Consider the following 13,574-nt stretch of genomic DNA (forward strand, 5'->3'; position numbering starts at 1 on the left):
AAGCAGTACTTTAAGGTATGGGCAAAATAACAGGTATGCTTTAAGAAAGAAGTCCAGTTAATTTAGAAAAATTAGAGTTCTTATTTGGCTTTATTTGCTGTTGAGATTCAATTTGTGTGTGGTTTATAAACAATACTAAAATAACCTTTATTATTTTGATAGATATAGACTGGCTTCTGGGACCAGTGAGAAGATACAGCTCAGCTCCTTAATAGCTGCATTCCAAGTCACTCGAGACTTGATTGTAGCTGAAGCTTAGAGTGGGAAGTAGCAACTTCATGTGGTCAAGGTTACTCGAGGACAGAGCAAGAAGTATTTTTTTCACAATTGTGTATGCACAGTGGAGCAAAACTGTATTTAAAGAACATCAGAGACTAAGCTTTGGAGATGACAAAACTTTTATTTTCACACAGGAGTGTGAATGTTATGTTCTTTGCAAAGAACAGAAAAAGTTACTTGCATTGTAATGATTTTTCAATATGCGGTGACCAAAGTAAATTACTTTGATTTACATCATGCCTAGAACATGGATTTGTATATTCTCTAAAATGTACAAGGTTTATACTACTGCTGAATGGAATACAAACAAATTCACTTTTTTCCAATCTTCTTGAGTATTACATTTCAGTGCAGTATTTTATTGTATGTTCTTTACATCTTGCTTGCAGTTAACTATCACACTATTTCTCAGCAGCACATCTACATAAAAACAGTGGTCTTTACTTACAGCTTTCAAAGTCTAATCGGAATCAGGAGGATAACAGAGCTGGCAGTTTGTGTCTCAAACAGAGCAAAGCTGGTTTACTATGTATTATCATCGCTTAATGCGATAGATAGATAGATATAGACAAAAACGGGTGATAAAAAATATATATTAAGGTTTAGGATGTGGGCAGAGTTTTTAACAACAAAGGAGATTTGCATATTAGTGTAGCCTGGCTCTTGGAGTCCTACAGTAAATTTAACCAGCTTTTTGTACCCCTAGAGGCTAAAGGAAACCTTGTACAGAGACATATCTAGGATCAGTCCTATATACGCCAGACAATGAGACAAAGCACAGACTTCTGGTGATTTAGGATCTACCCAAACCTGTAGGGTGAGGACAGTCATTGACGGACAAAGCCAGCAACAGTAAAGTGGGGTGAAAGATCGATCCTTGCGACAGAAGATCATCTTGCAAAGAGAGCCTCCAGGGGACGTCTGCAAACAGAAAGAGGCTGAAGAGATTACGCTCAATCTTGTGCCACAGATGAAGGGTAAAGGTGTGACAAAAATGATTCCCACCGGAATGAAGATGTGCTGGGACCAGAACTTCACATCAAATTGTATGCCTAGATAGTTTGCAATGATCTTGATCCCTTTCGTGACAGGGTCAGTATTTTTAAGTTTGTGAAATACAATGTTGATTGTAGCCATAAAAGTTTTCCAGACACACTAAATGGAGAAGTTGGTAATGGTGCCACCAGAGAGTCTGTCACGTCTGCCACGGAATCCCTCACCACCTTCCTGTAGAGATGGGAGGCCAGCAAATCCACGTTCGACTTGCCCCACCCTGGGCAGATTTGATGAACTACATCCGGGTACAATGACCACTCTCCTTGATCCTGCGCCTGAGTAAGGTAGTCCGTCTGCCAGTTTTCTACATCAAGAATGTAAACTGCAGAGAGAGCCAGCAGATAAAAGTTCTGCTCACCAAAAAATGTGTAGGACCTTCAATGCTGCTGCCAAGCTCCTTGTTCTGTTCTGATGACTGACATAGGCCACCCTTGTTGCGCTGTCTGGATCCTAATCGGGCATCCTTGAAGCTGCTCCTTTCAATTAGACCAAACCTGATCTCCCTTAGCTCCAGGACATTGATAGGTAGCTGAGACTCTGCTAATGTCCAGCGGCCTTGGGCTGACCTTAAACCTGTAACAACCCCAGCCAGGCAATTTGGCATCTGTTGTGCCCACTGTTCAGTAGAGAAGGAGAAAGGACATAGACTTGTCCCACCTGGATAGGCTTTCCTTCTGCGGGACCCTTGTATGGAGCTGCACATACAGGTCCGCCTAAGAAGCTTGACAAAATGAGGCCCAAAACCTGCATGTAAAAACGCAGAGACCACTACCTGCGGGACAGCAGTAGCTGGACTGCAGTCTAGATTTCCACAGACTTGTCCCATGGGAGGAATAACTTGGCCTGTACCAAGTCGAGAATCGGCCACAGATATTCCAGACACCTGGTCTGTAGAGTGGGCATGGTGTTCTGCCATGTTGTCCATCAGCACAGAATGCGACTCGGCTCAGAGGAGGAGGTCATCCAGATAACTTAACACTGCAATCCCCGGCTGTCTTATCGATGCTAGGACTGGAGCCAGCACCTTGGTTAACACCCAAGGAGTGCCCTAAACTTGATATGCATCCCTGACCACAAAGCACGAGAAACACTAGTGCTTGGTGTAAATGGGAATGTGTAAGTTACACGCCCTTAATGTCTATGGGCCAGGAATCCCCCCTCCCCCGATAAAGGGAGGTCACCATAGAACGGATATATTCCATTTTGAACCTTGGAACTAACAAAGAAGTAAAGGGCTTTGAGGTCCAGAATCAGATGGACACCTTCTTTGAAACCGTTAATGGGTCCTGAACCCCCTCCAGGTCTGGGACTATCAAACCCTGGAGGAGGAAATCCTGTACCGCCTGCAGACGAGACAGATGAAGATTGGAAGGAAAACTTGTCTGGAGGATAGGAAAGAAATTTGTTTCTTAACCTGACAAAAAAAGTTAGTGGGACCACTTGTCGGAAAGCAGCGAGCTCTGTGGGTCTGCAAACCAAAGAAGTTGGCCCCCCACCCTAGAAAACATATATCCGTGTACGTTTGTGTTTTTTAAATTGTTTTATATTAAGGTGGACAAGGCTGCATACTTTTTCATTTAGTCCATTCTGTTTTTTTAGGCAAGAAACTTTTGTAGAGACCAGCGGTGACATCAGCTAAGAAAAAAACAGATGTAAATTGATATAAACCACACTGAACTTAAAAGGGATGTGTAAACTGAATTTTTTGTATGAATGGATAATACTGCCGTGAAAGGGGTGTAGGTTGTAAAAAAAGGGGTATATCACAGATATTCAGTGCTATTCCAGACAATTAATTAATTCAGCTATAAACAGGTTTGCAATTTCAAATTTGTAAGGACACTTGAGGTCTATGATTTAAGGAACAACCAGCTGGTCATGACCGCTTGACGGGTCCTATAAGCTTTTGTGCAGATGAGGGTTAACAACTGTAGCACACAAATAATGAATGTGATATCACAATAATTAACTGTATAAAAAAAGTGACTATTGTGCTTGTGGCTCTCAAACTCATGAAATGCTGTAAAGAGAAAATGTTTTCAAACATAACAATTTAAAAAATGCAAAGTGAGTGAAATAATCAAAATCAAATCAATGTTTGGTATGACTACCCTATGGCTTTAAGCCAGCATCAATTCTTACACTTGCACACTTGTGCAAAGTCAAGGATCTTGTAGGATTAGTCAGGTGTATGATTAACCAATTATACCAAGCAGGTGCTGATGAGCATGGATTTCATATGTAGGTTGAAATAGTCATTAACTGAAACAGCTGTGTAGTAGGCTTAAAACTGGGTGAAGAACCAGATCCAAGAATGGAAATGTGCAAATAACCATAAACAATGTGTGTAATAATATAAAACCAAATCCCTGCAATCAATAGATTTTCAAGTGAAACAATATATTAAAAAAAGTCCTGAAACAATCCATGATTAGACAAAACATCTTGTAGTCCACTTCATTCTTTCACCACATGTGCATTAGTGATGCATGCTCTTCTCAATAATTAGTGCTCCAATGTGTTCCGCCACCTAATGTAAGAGGGCCACTCATCAGCCTTGGCCCACCAGGACCCTCTCTGCTTATGATGAATCCTCTTGTATCCACTTCCTTTCCTTCACGTCAGTGAAGACCCCATCAATAGAGGACTGGATGACCACTAACTCCCTCCAGCTGAACGAATCAAAGACAGAGCTTCTTATCTTGCACCCAAATCATAAGCCCTAAACCAAAACCTCCTGGTCTCCACCAACCGTCTTTGGGTAGACTATCTCCCCAAAGACCAAAGTGAAGAGTCTCGGGTTATTTTAGATGCACAAATGTCAATGGATGCGCAAATAGGAGCTGTAGTCAGTGGATCTCACCATCTGCTGCACATGCTTCGCAGACTCATCCCTTTTATCCCAAAGAATGACAAAGCAGTGGTAGTTGGAACAATCATTAATTCACGACTGGACTACACAAATTCGCTTTACATAGGATTACCACAATATCAACTTGCGCGATTACAACTGATCCAAAACACGGCGGCAAGGCTGATAACAGGAAAAAAAACCTGGGAATCCATCTCTCCTTCGCTGAGGAGCTTACATTGGCTAACCGTAAAAAAGCGGATCACGTTCAAGACCCTTTGCCTCACCCACAAATGCGTGCATAGAGAAGCTCCACAATACCTAATGGAGAAAATAAATCATTACACACCAAACCGCAGTCTTCGATCAGCCAACAAAAACCTCCTCCTCGTGCCCAAAGCCTGGTATAAATCCAAGGGGGATCGGAGATTCGCTGTCCAAGGGCCTCGGCTATGGAATGCTCTACCAATCAACATCCGCCTGGAAGAAAATCACCTGGCTTTTAGGAAAAAAAACTCAAGACCTTCCTCTTTTAGCAGATGATCAAAGCTCGCCACAGCGCCTAGAGGCGATTCAGTTCGCATTGTGCGCTATACAAGTAGAGAGGAGGTTGGTGCCATTGTCGCAAACCACCAATCCTGGCTTAAGCTGGCGTGGCGTCAACCACCTCTCGGTCTGCCCCTGCAGAGCTGACAAAATATCTGCCCCAGTGTGGCTCCTGTCCCCCAAACAAACCAGTGCAAGCATGGCATGGCATTGTTTTGCCTGCGTACTTGCGTAGCCCCTTGAACGCCTATGGAGCACCACTGGTTCTGAGGACAGAGCACTGGAAGAGGCCATGGAGGAAGAAGAAGACGAGGAAATTTGCCTGCTATAATCGGACGTGGGTGTAGTGCTAGCAGAGTGCCCGGAAGCACTTGGCTGTGACACACCTAATTCTTCACCTTCATTCCTCTCAGAGCAGGTTTCAGAGAGGACTGAAGGTCTAGTGGGGTTGGAGCTCCCAGCTGATGAGGAGCAAGGAGAGGTCCGCTTTGTTCTTTGGTGTGGGTCTTTGAGGTACGCTTGCCAACGAGCTGCATGGCAGGTCAACATATGTCTGGTCAAGCATGTTGTGCCCAAGCGGCTGATGTTTTGGCCACGCAAGATACTCTTGAGACATATGTTGCAAATAGCAGCGGTGCGATCTGATGCACTAGTCTCAAAAAAGCCCACACCAAAGAACTTTTAGAATAACGCGCAGAGGCAGCGCCCTGCACAGGCGGAGCTCTGCGGTGTGATTCAGTCGGTGTGCTGCCCCTAAGCTGGACCCCGGAGGGCATCCTGTCTCGTTGGACATGTGCCTCCTCCTCTCCTACCAGGCACCCACATTGAGTCAGTGCCCTCATCATCCCCTCCCTCTTCATTGCTGGAGCAAATCTGGCAGTATGCTGCAGCTTGTGGAACATGACTGCCAGATTGCTGTCCTTCTTGAGCATCCCCTCTCTGCGCTAACGCTACTGCCTTCCTCTAGCTGAGTATCATCAGAGCCTACAAAACACTGGGCATCCTCCTGGAGCATGTACCCAACACTGTGCTCAAAGAGTTCAGGGGACTTCTCAGGAGGACATCGTGGGTCTAGGGAAGGAGTCACTGATGATGACATTGAGACGAGGGAAGGCGATGCGTTGGCAGCTGCTTTGCTAGTACCCTGAGCCTGGGTGAGAGAGGATGAGGAGGATGAAGAGGGCTTGGTCATCCACTCTACCAAGTCTTCAGCATGATGCGGCTCAACACGTCCAGCTGCCGAAAATAAGGACAAGCGTGTCCCATGGCCACGTGCAGATGACGATGCACCGCGTCCACGACCAGCACTGTTGTCTCTAGACACAGAGCCTGCTTGCCCTCTTTTATCGGCTCGTGCCTGTTTGCCTCTCCTTGTTGGCCTTCCAGACATGGTAATGGCCTGAAGGGAGATGGGAAAACCAGCAATTGGGTAGTGTATATTGTGCTGGAGGCACACAACACCCACTAACTCCTGCAGCTGCCTTTATTATAGAACAGGAATTAAAGGGTAGATACCGGTGTATACTGTGCTATGCTGGAGGCACACAACACCAACTATCTCCTGCAGATGGCTCAATTAGAGAAGAGCTATAATGGTGTATACTGCGGTCAGGGCACACAGACAACACCCACAATCTCCTACAGCTGATTGAAAGCTCAATTACAGAAGAGCAATATAGCTAGCTATATAGGTGGATAATGGTGTATACTACTGCGGTCAGGGCACACAGTCAACACCCACAATCTCCTACAGCTGATTGAAAGCTCAATTACAGAAGAGCAATATAGCTAGCTATATAGGTGGATAATGGTGTATACTGTGGTCAGGGCACACAGACAACACCCACAATCTCCTACAGCTGATTGAAAGCTCAATTACAGAAGAGCAATATAGCTAGCTATATAGGTGGATAATGGTGTATACTGCGGTCAGGGCACACAGACAACACCCACAATCTCCTACAGCTGACTGAACGCTCTATTACAGAACAGCAATATAGCTAGCTATATAGGTGGATATAATGGTGTATACTGCAGTCAGGGCACGCAGACAACACCCACAAACTCCTGCAGATTGCTAAAAGCTCAATTACAGAAGAGCAAGAAAGCTAAATCGGCTGATAATGAGCGGTGTATACTGTGCTGAAGGTACACAGAGAACACCCACTAACTCCTACAGACGCCAACACACTACACAAGGCCACCGCACTGGCGGCCTTATATAGTGTGGGGCGTGTACTACACAGCCTGAGCCATGATTGGCCACAGGCATCCAGCCTGTGGCCAATCATGGCTCTCCTCGCTGCCGGCGCTGTGATTGGCCAAGCATGCAGGGTCACATTGCATGCTTCACCAATCATGAGCCAGCAATGCACTGCGATAGCGCAGTGCATTGTGGGCCGTGAGCACCACACGAATTTGGCGCGAACGACCCATAACGTTTGGTATTCGCCCAACGTACGAACAGCCGATGTTCGAGTCGAACGTACAGTACAGACCAAAAGTTTGGACACACCTTCTCATTCAAAGAGTTTTCTTTATTTTCATGACTATGAAAATTGTAGATTCACACTGAAGGCATCAAAACTATGAATTAACACATGTCCAATTATATACTGAACAAAAAAGTGTGAAACAACTGAAAATTTGTCTTATATTCTAAGTTCTTCAAAGTAGCCACCCTTTGCTTTGATTACTGCTCCGCACACTCTTGGCATTCTGTTGATGAGCTTGAAGAGGTAGTCACCCGAAATGGTTTTCACTTCACAGGTATGCCCTGTCAGGTTTAATAAGTGGGATTTCAAGCCTTATAAATGGGGTTGGGACCATCAGTTGTGTTGTGCAGGAGGTGGATACAGTACACAGCTGATAGTCCTACTGAATAGACTGTTAGACTTTGTATTATGGCAAGAAAAAAGCAGCTAAGTAAAGAAAAACGAGTGGCCATCATTACTTTAAGAAATGAAGGTCAGTCAGTCCGAACAATTGGGAAAACTTTGAAAGTGTCCCCAAGTGCAGTGGCAAAAACCATCAAGCACTACAAAGAAACTGGCTCACATGACGACCGCCCCAGGAAAGGAAGACCAAGAGTCACCTCTGCTGTGGACGATAAGTTCATCCGAGTCACCAGCCTCAGAAATCGCAGGTTAACAGCAGCTCAGATTAGAGAACAGGTCAATGCCACACAGAGTTCTAGCAGCAGACACATCTCTAGAACAACTGTTAAGGAGACTGTGTGAATCAGGCCTTCATAGTAAAATAGCTGCTAGGAAACCACTGCTGAGGACAGGCAACAAGCAGAAGAGACTTGTTTGGGCTAAAGAACACAAGGAATGGACATTAGACCAGTGGAAATCTGTGCTTTGGTCTGATGAGTACAAGTTTGAGATCTTTGGTTCCAACCACCGTGTCTTTGTGCGACGCAGAAGAGGTGAACGGATGGACTCTACATGCCTGGTTCCCACCGTGAAGCATGGAGGAGGTGTGATGGTGTTAGGGTGCTTTGCTGGTGACACTGTTGGGGATTTATTCAAAATTGAAGGCATACTGAACCAGCATGGCTACCACAGCATCTTGCAGCGGCATGCTATTCCATCCGGTTTGCGTTTAGTTGGACCATCATTTATTTTCCAAATAGGACAATGAGCCCAAACACACCTCCAGGCTGTGTAAGGGCTATTTGACCAAGAAGGAGAGTGATGGGGTGCTGCGCCAGAGGACCTGGCCTCCACAGTCACCGGACCTGAACCCAATCGAGATGGTTTGGGGTGTGCTGGACAGCAGAGTGAAGGCAAAAGGGCCAACGAGTGCTAAGCATCTCTGGGAACTCCTTCAAGACTGTTGGAAAGCCATTTCAGGTCACTACCTCTTGAAGCTCATCAACAGAATGCCAAGAGTGTGCAGAGCAGTAATCAAAGCAAAAGGTGACTACTTTGAAGAACCTAGAATATAAGACATATTTTCAGTTGTTTCACACTTTTTTGTTCAGTATATAATTGGACGTGTGTTAATTCATAGTTTTGATGCCTTCAGTGTGAATCTACTATTTTCATAGTCATGAAAATAAAGAAAACTCTTTGAATGAGAAGGCGTGTCCAAACTTTTGGTCTGTACTGTATGTTCGACTCGAACATCAAGCTCATCCTTAGTTTTCTCCTTGGCAGATTCAGTAGCTCAACCTGCAGTGGCAGCAATTGGAGTCTGTCAATATTTGAGAGACCATGTTAAACAGGTGCTTAAAGCTTTACCTGAACAGCAAGCCTGGGGGTTAGCCAACCTACCAGCAGCTTTGTGTTTTGCTGTTGATGCTATCAGAGATTCTATCCTTCAGACCTCTCGCCTTACGCTTGGGTTGGGACACATGCATTGAATCTTATGGCTGAAAAATTGGTCAGCCGAATCACCATGTAAGAAACTCCTGGCAGGATTTCCCTTTCATGGTGCAAAACTGTTTAGAGAGGATTTGGACAATTATATCCAAAGGATATCTAGTGGGAAAAGCACCCTTTTACCAGTCAAGAAAAGGAGTAAACATCCCTCCTTTATACGGGCGCATTCTCCAGTGGCATGGTCATCAGCCTCCAGGCAGTCACGACTGCCTGCTCCGTCAGGCTCAAAGGTTAAAACTCAGAGTCAACCCCAGGGACAAAAGAAGTCCTGGGGGAGAAGGTCTTCAAGACAAAACGCTAAGACCTCCTTATGAAGGGGCGAAGACTACTAAAGTTCTCAGGGCTGGCAGGAGGAATTTCAGGTCAAATGGGTGGTCCCCACAATATCTCTAGGTTACAAACTAGAATTCCCTTCTCATTTCCTCAGATCAAATGTACCCAGAGAAAAAGAAGTCTCTCCTTCTAGTGTTGGAGCGACTATTCTCGCAAAAAGTTATCATGGTAGTTCCCACGCAAGAGCAGGGAATGGGGTTTTATTCAAACCTTTTCACGGTACCAAAGCCAAACGGAGATGTCAGACCCATTCTAGATCACAAAGATCTAAACCGATTTCTTTCAGATATGGTCCTTTCGCATTGGAATCGATTCGATCGGTAGTCTCCATCCTGCAGGGAGGAGAACTTCTGTCCTCAATAGACATCAAGGATGCGTACTTGTATGTACCTATTTTCCCTGCTCATCAAAGATTCCTGCATTTCGAAGTAGAAAAACGCCACTTTCAGTTTGTAGCTCTGCCTTTCGGGCTAGCTACTGCACCTCGGGTGTTTACAAAGATCTTGGCCCCTCCTCTGGCCAGATTAAGGGCCCAAGGTATAACTATAATAGCATACCTAGACGACTTGCTCTTGATAGACCGGTCGGTAGCCCGCCTGGACCAAAATTTTGTCACCACAATCAACTATCTGGAATGCCTAGGTTGGGTCCTCCACTTAGAGAAGTCTTCTTTAAAACCAGTAAGAAGACTAGAGTATTTGGGTCTGGTCAAAGATACAGCCCAGCAGAGGGTATTCCTACCCCAAGCAAAGATCAGTGCTATAAAAGAACTGATTCAGGTAGTCAGGGCAAAGAAGGGTCCTTCTATTCGTCTTTGTATGAGGTTGTTGGGGAAGATGGTGGCTTCATTCGAAGCAGTTCCCTAAGCTCATCTTGGCAGACATTTGCCATGCATATCGGCAGTCTTCATTCCAGGGGTAGAGAACTGGCAGGCGGACTACTTGAGCCGCCAGCAGTTAGTCCCAGGGGAATGGTCTCTTCACCCCAACGTCTTCTTGGCCATATGCCAGAGATGGGGGGTTCCGGATGTAGATCTCTTTGCATCCAAGTTCAACAACAAGATCAACAAATTTGTGTCAAGAACGAGGACGCCTCTTGCATGCGGGACAGATGTGTTGGTAACTCCGTGGCATCAGTTCTCTCTGATTTATGCATTCCCTCCTATTCTGCTAATGCCACAACTTCTTTGCAGGATCAGGCAGGAAAAGAAGTCGGTGCTTCTGGTGGCCCAGCATGGCCCAGAAGAGCTTGGTATGCATAAATAGTGAAGATGGCAGTAGGCTCTCCTTGGACCCTACCGCCCCGTCCAGACCTGCTATCCCAGGGACCAGTATTCCATTCCAGTGTTTCTCAACTCCAGTCCTCAAGACGCCCCAACAGGTCATGTTTTCAGGATTTACCTCAGATGAAACAGCTGTGGTAATTACTAAGGCAGTGCAACTAATCAATTCCCCAATGCAAAATAATGGAAATCCTGAAAACATGACCTGTTGGGGCACCTTGTTTGGCTATTGAAACCCACATTCTGATGAATCATGGGCTTTCGGGCCCTGTGATATCTACCTTGATTAATGCAAGAAATCCAGCTTCCAGAATGGTTTATCACAGTCTGGAAAGCATATGTCTCCTGGTGTGAATCCAGGGGTTGACACCCCAGAAAATATGTCATAAGCAGAATCCTCGAATTTCTGCAAAATGAGTTAGAGATGAAACTGGCCTTGAGTACCATCAAGGGCCAAGTCTCGGCCTTATCGGTTCTGTTTCAACGTCCACCTGCTTCACATTCTTTGGTCCGAAGCTTTATACAAGGGTCAACGCTCCTTAATCCTCCAGTTAGGGCGCCTCTGAACCCCTGGGATCTGAATTTGGTTCTGTCAGCTTTACAGAAGCAGCCTTTTGAATTGATAGATCAAATTCCCTTAGTTCTGTTGACAAGGAAATTAATTTTTCTGGTGGCCATTTCTTCTGCCAGATGAGTATCAGAATTAGCGGCCCTCTCTTGTAAAGAGCCGTATCTGATAATGCACAAGGATAGAGTGGTGTTATGCCCTCATCCTAGTTTTCTACCGAAGGGGATCTCAGGTTTTCATGTAAACCAAGATATTGTTCTGCCTTCCTTTTTTCCAAATCCTTGTTCTATGGAAGAGAAGTCAGGCATGAGGATATCTCCTTTGGTCATAGTGTGCTGCAGGCAGCGGTACAGGGTCCTCGGGTCTGATTACACCCTATGTTGTGTGGTTTCCCTCCCCTCAGCATTGCTCTAGGACATCCCATCAGTAATTTACTGAGTCTCTGTCCCGTGATGTACGAGAAAGAAAATAGGATTTTTATAACACCTTACCTGTAAAATCCTTTTCTTTTGAGATACATAACGGGAAACAGAGGTTCCTCCCCTCGTCTAATACACTTATATTACTTTTCTACAAAACTGAGGTACCTCTGGTAGGGGGAGGGGTTATATGGGGGATTTAACTTCCTGTCTAGAGTGTACCAGTGTCCAATCACCTAGTGATACCCTATAACCCATCAGTAATTACTGAGTCTCTGTGTCTCGTGATGTACAGTGCCTTGCGAAAGTATTCGGCCCCCCTTGAACTTTTCAACCTTTTGCCACATTTCAGGCTTCAAACATAAAGATATCAAATTTTTATTTTTTGTGAAGAATCACCAACAAGTGGGACACAATTGTGAAGTGGAACGAAATCTATTGGATTTTTGAAACTTTTTTAACTAATAAAAAAATGAAAAATGGGGCGTGCAAAATTATTCGGCCCCCTTGCGTTAATACTTTGTAGAGCCACCTTTTGCTGCAATTACAGCTGCAAGTCGCTTGGGGTATGTCTATCAGTTTTGCACATCGAGAGACTGAAATTCTTGCCCATTCTTCCTTGCAAAACAGCTCAAGCTCAGTGAGGTTGGATGGAGAGCATTTGTGAACAGCAGTTTTCAGCTCTTTCCACAGATTCTCGATTGGATTCAGGTCTAGACTTTGACTTGGCCATTCTAACACCTGGATACGTTTATTTGTGAACCATTCCTTTGTAGATTTTGCTGTATGTTTGGGATCATTGTCTTGTTGGAAGATAAATCTCCGTCCCAGTTTCAGGTCTTTTGCAGACTCCAACAGGTTTTCATCCAGAATGGTCCTGTATTTGGCTGCATCCATCTTCCCCTCAATTTTAACCATCTTCCCTGTCCCTGCTGAAGAAAAGCAGGCCCAAACCATGATGCTGCCACCACCATGTTTGACAGTGGGGATGGTGTGTTGAGGGTGATGAGCTGTGTTGCTTTTACGCCAAACATATCGTTTTGCATTGTGGGCAAAAATTTCGATTTTGGTTTCATCTGACCAGAGCACCTTCTTCCACATGTTTGGTGTGTCTCCCAGGTGGCTTGTGGCAAACTTTAGACGAGACTTTTTATGGATATCTTTGAGAAATGGCTTTCTTCTTGCCACTCTTCCATAAAGGCCAGATTTGTGCAGTGTACAACTGATTGTTGTCCTATGGACAGACACTCCCACCTCCAGCTGTAGTTCTCTGCAGTTCATCCAGAGTGATCATGGGCCTCTTGGCTGCATCTCTGATCAGTCTTCTCCTTGTCTGAGCTGAAAGTTTAGAGGGACGGCCAGGTCTTGGTAGATTTGCAGTCGTCTGATACTCCTTCCATTTCAAAATGATCGCTTGCACAGTGCTCCTTGGGATGTTTAAAGCTTGGGAAATCTTTTTGTATCCAAATCCGGCTTTAAACTTCTCCACAACAGTATTACGGACCTGCCTGGTGTGTTCCTTGGTCTTCATGATGCTCTCAACAGAACCCTGAGACTATCGCAGAGCAGGTGCATTTATAAAAAGACTTGATTACACACAGGTGGATTCTATTTATCACCATCAGTCATTTAGGACAACATTGGATCATTCAGATATCCTCACTGAACTTCTGGAGTGAGTTTGCTGCACTGAAAGTAAAGGGGCTGAATAATTTTGCATGAACCACTTTTCAGTTTTTTATTTGCTAAAAAAGTTTAAAATATACAATAGATTTCGTTCCACTTCACAATTGTGTCCCACTTGTTGGTGATTCTTCACAAAAAAATAAAATTTGATATCTTTATGTTTGAA

The 13,574-nt window shown here is 44.8% G+C and overlaps 1 protein-coding gene across 1 annotated transcript in view; it reads left to right on the top strand.

Annotated features, from left to right (window-relative positions):
- RFC5 (replication factor C subunit 5) overlaps positions 1-511 on the top strand; it is a 94,075-nt gene extending 93,564 nt beyond the window's left edge. Inside the window, exon 11 of the mRNA XM_077462060.1 lies at positions 163-511. Coding sequence (XP_077318186.1) covers positions 163-259 — 97 coding nt within the window. The 3' untranslated portion in view covers positions 260-511. The remainder of the gene's footprint in view (positions 1-162) is intronic.
- Positions 512-13,574: the final 13,063 nt, after the last annotated feature.

Source organism: Lithobates pipiens, unplaced genomic scaffold (genome assembly GCF_037356315.1).
Source record: "Lithobates pipiens isolate NorthernLeopardFrog02 unplaced genomic scaffold, aLitPip1_a1.2 Scaffold_3, whole genome shotgun sequence".
Taxonomy (NCBI): Eukaryota; Metazoa; Chordata; class Amphibia; order Anura; family Ranidae; genus Lithobates; species Lithobates pipiens.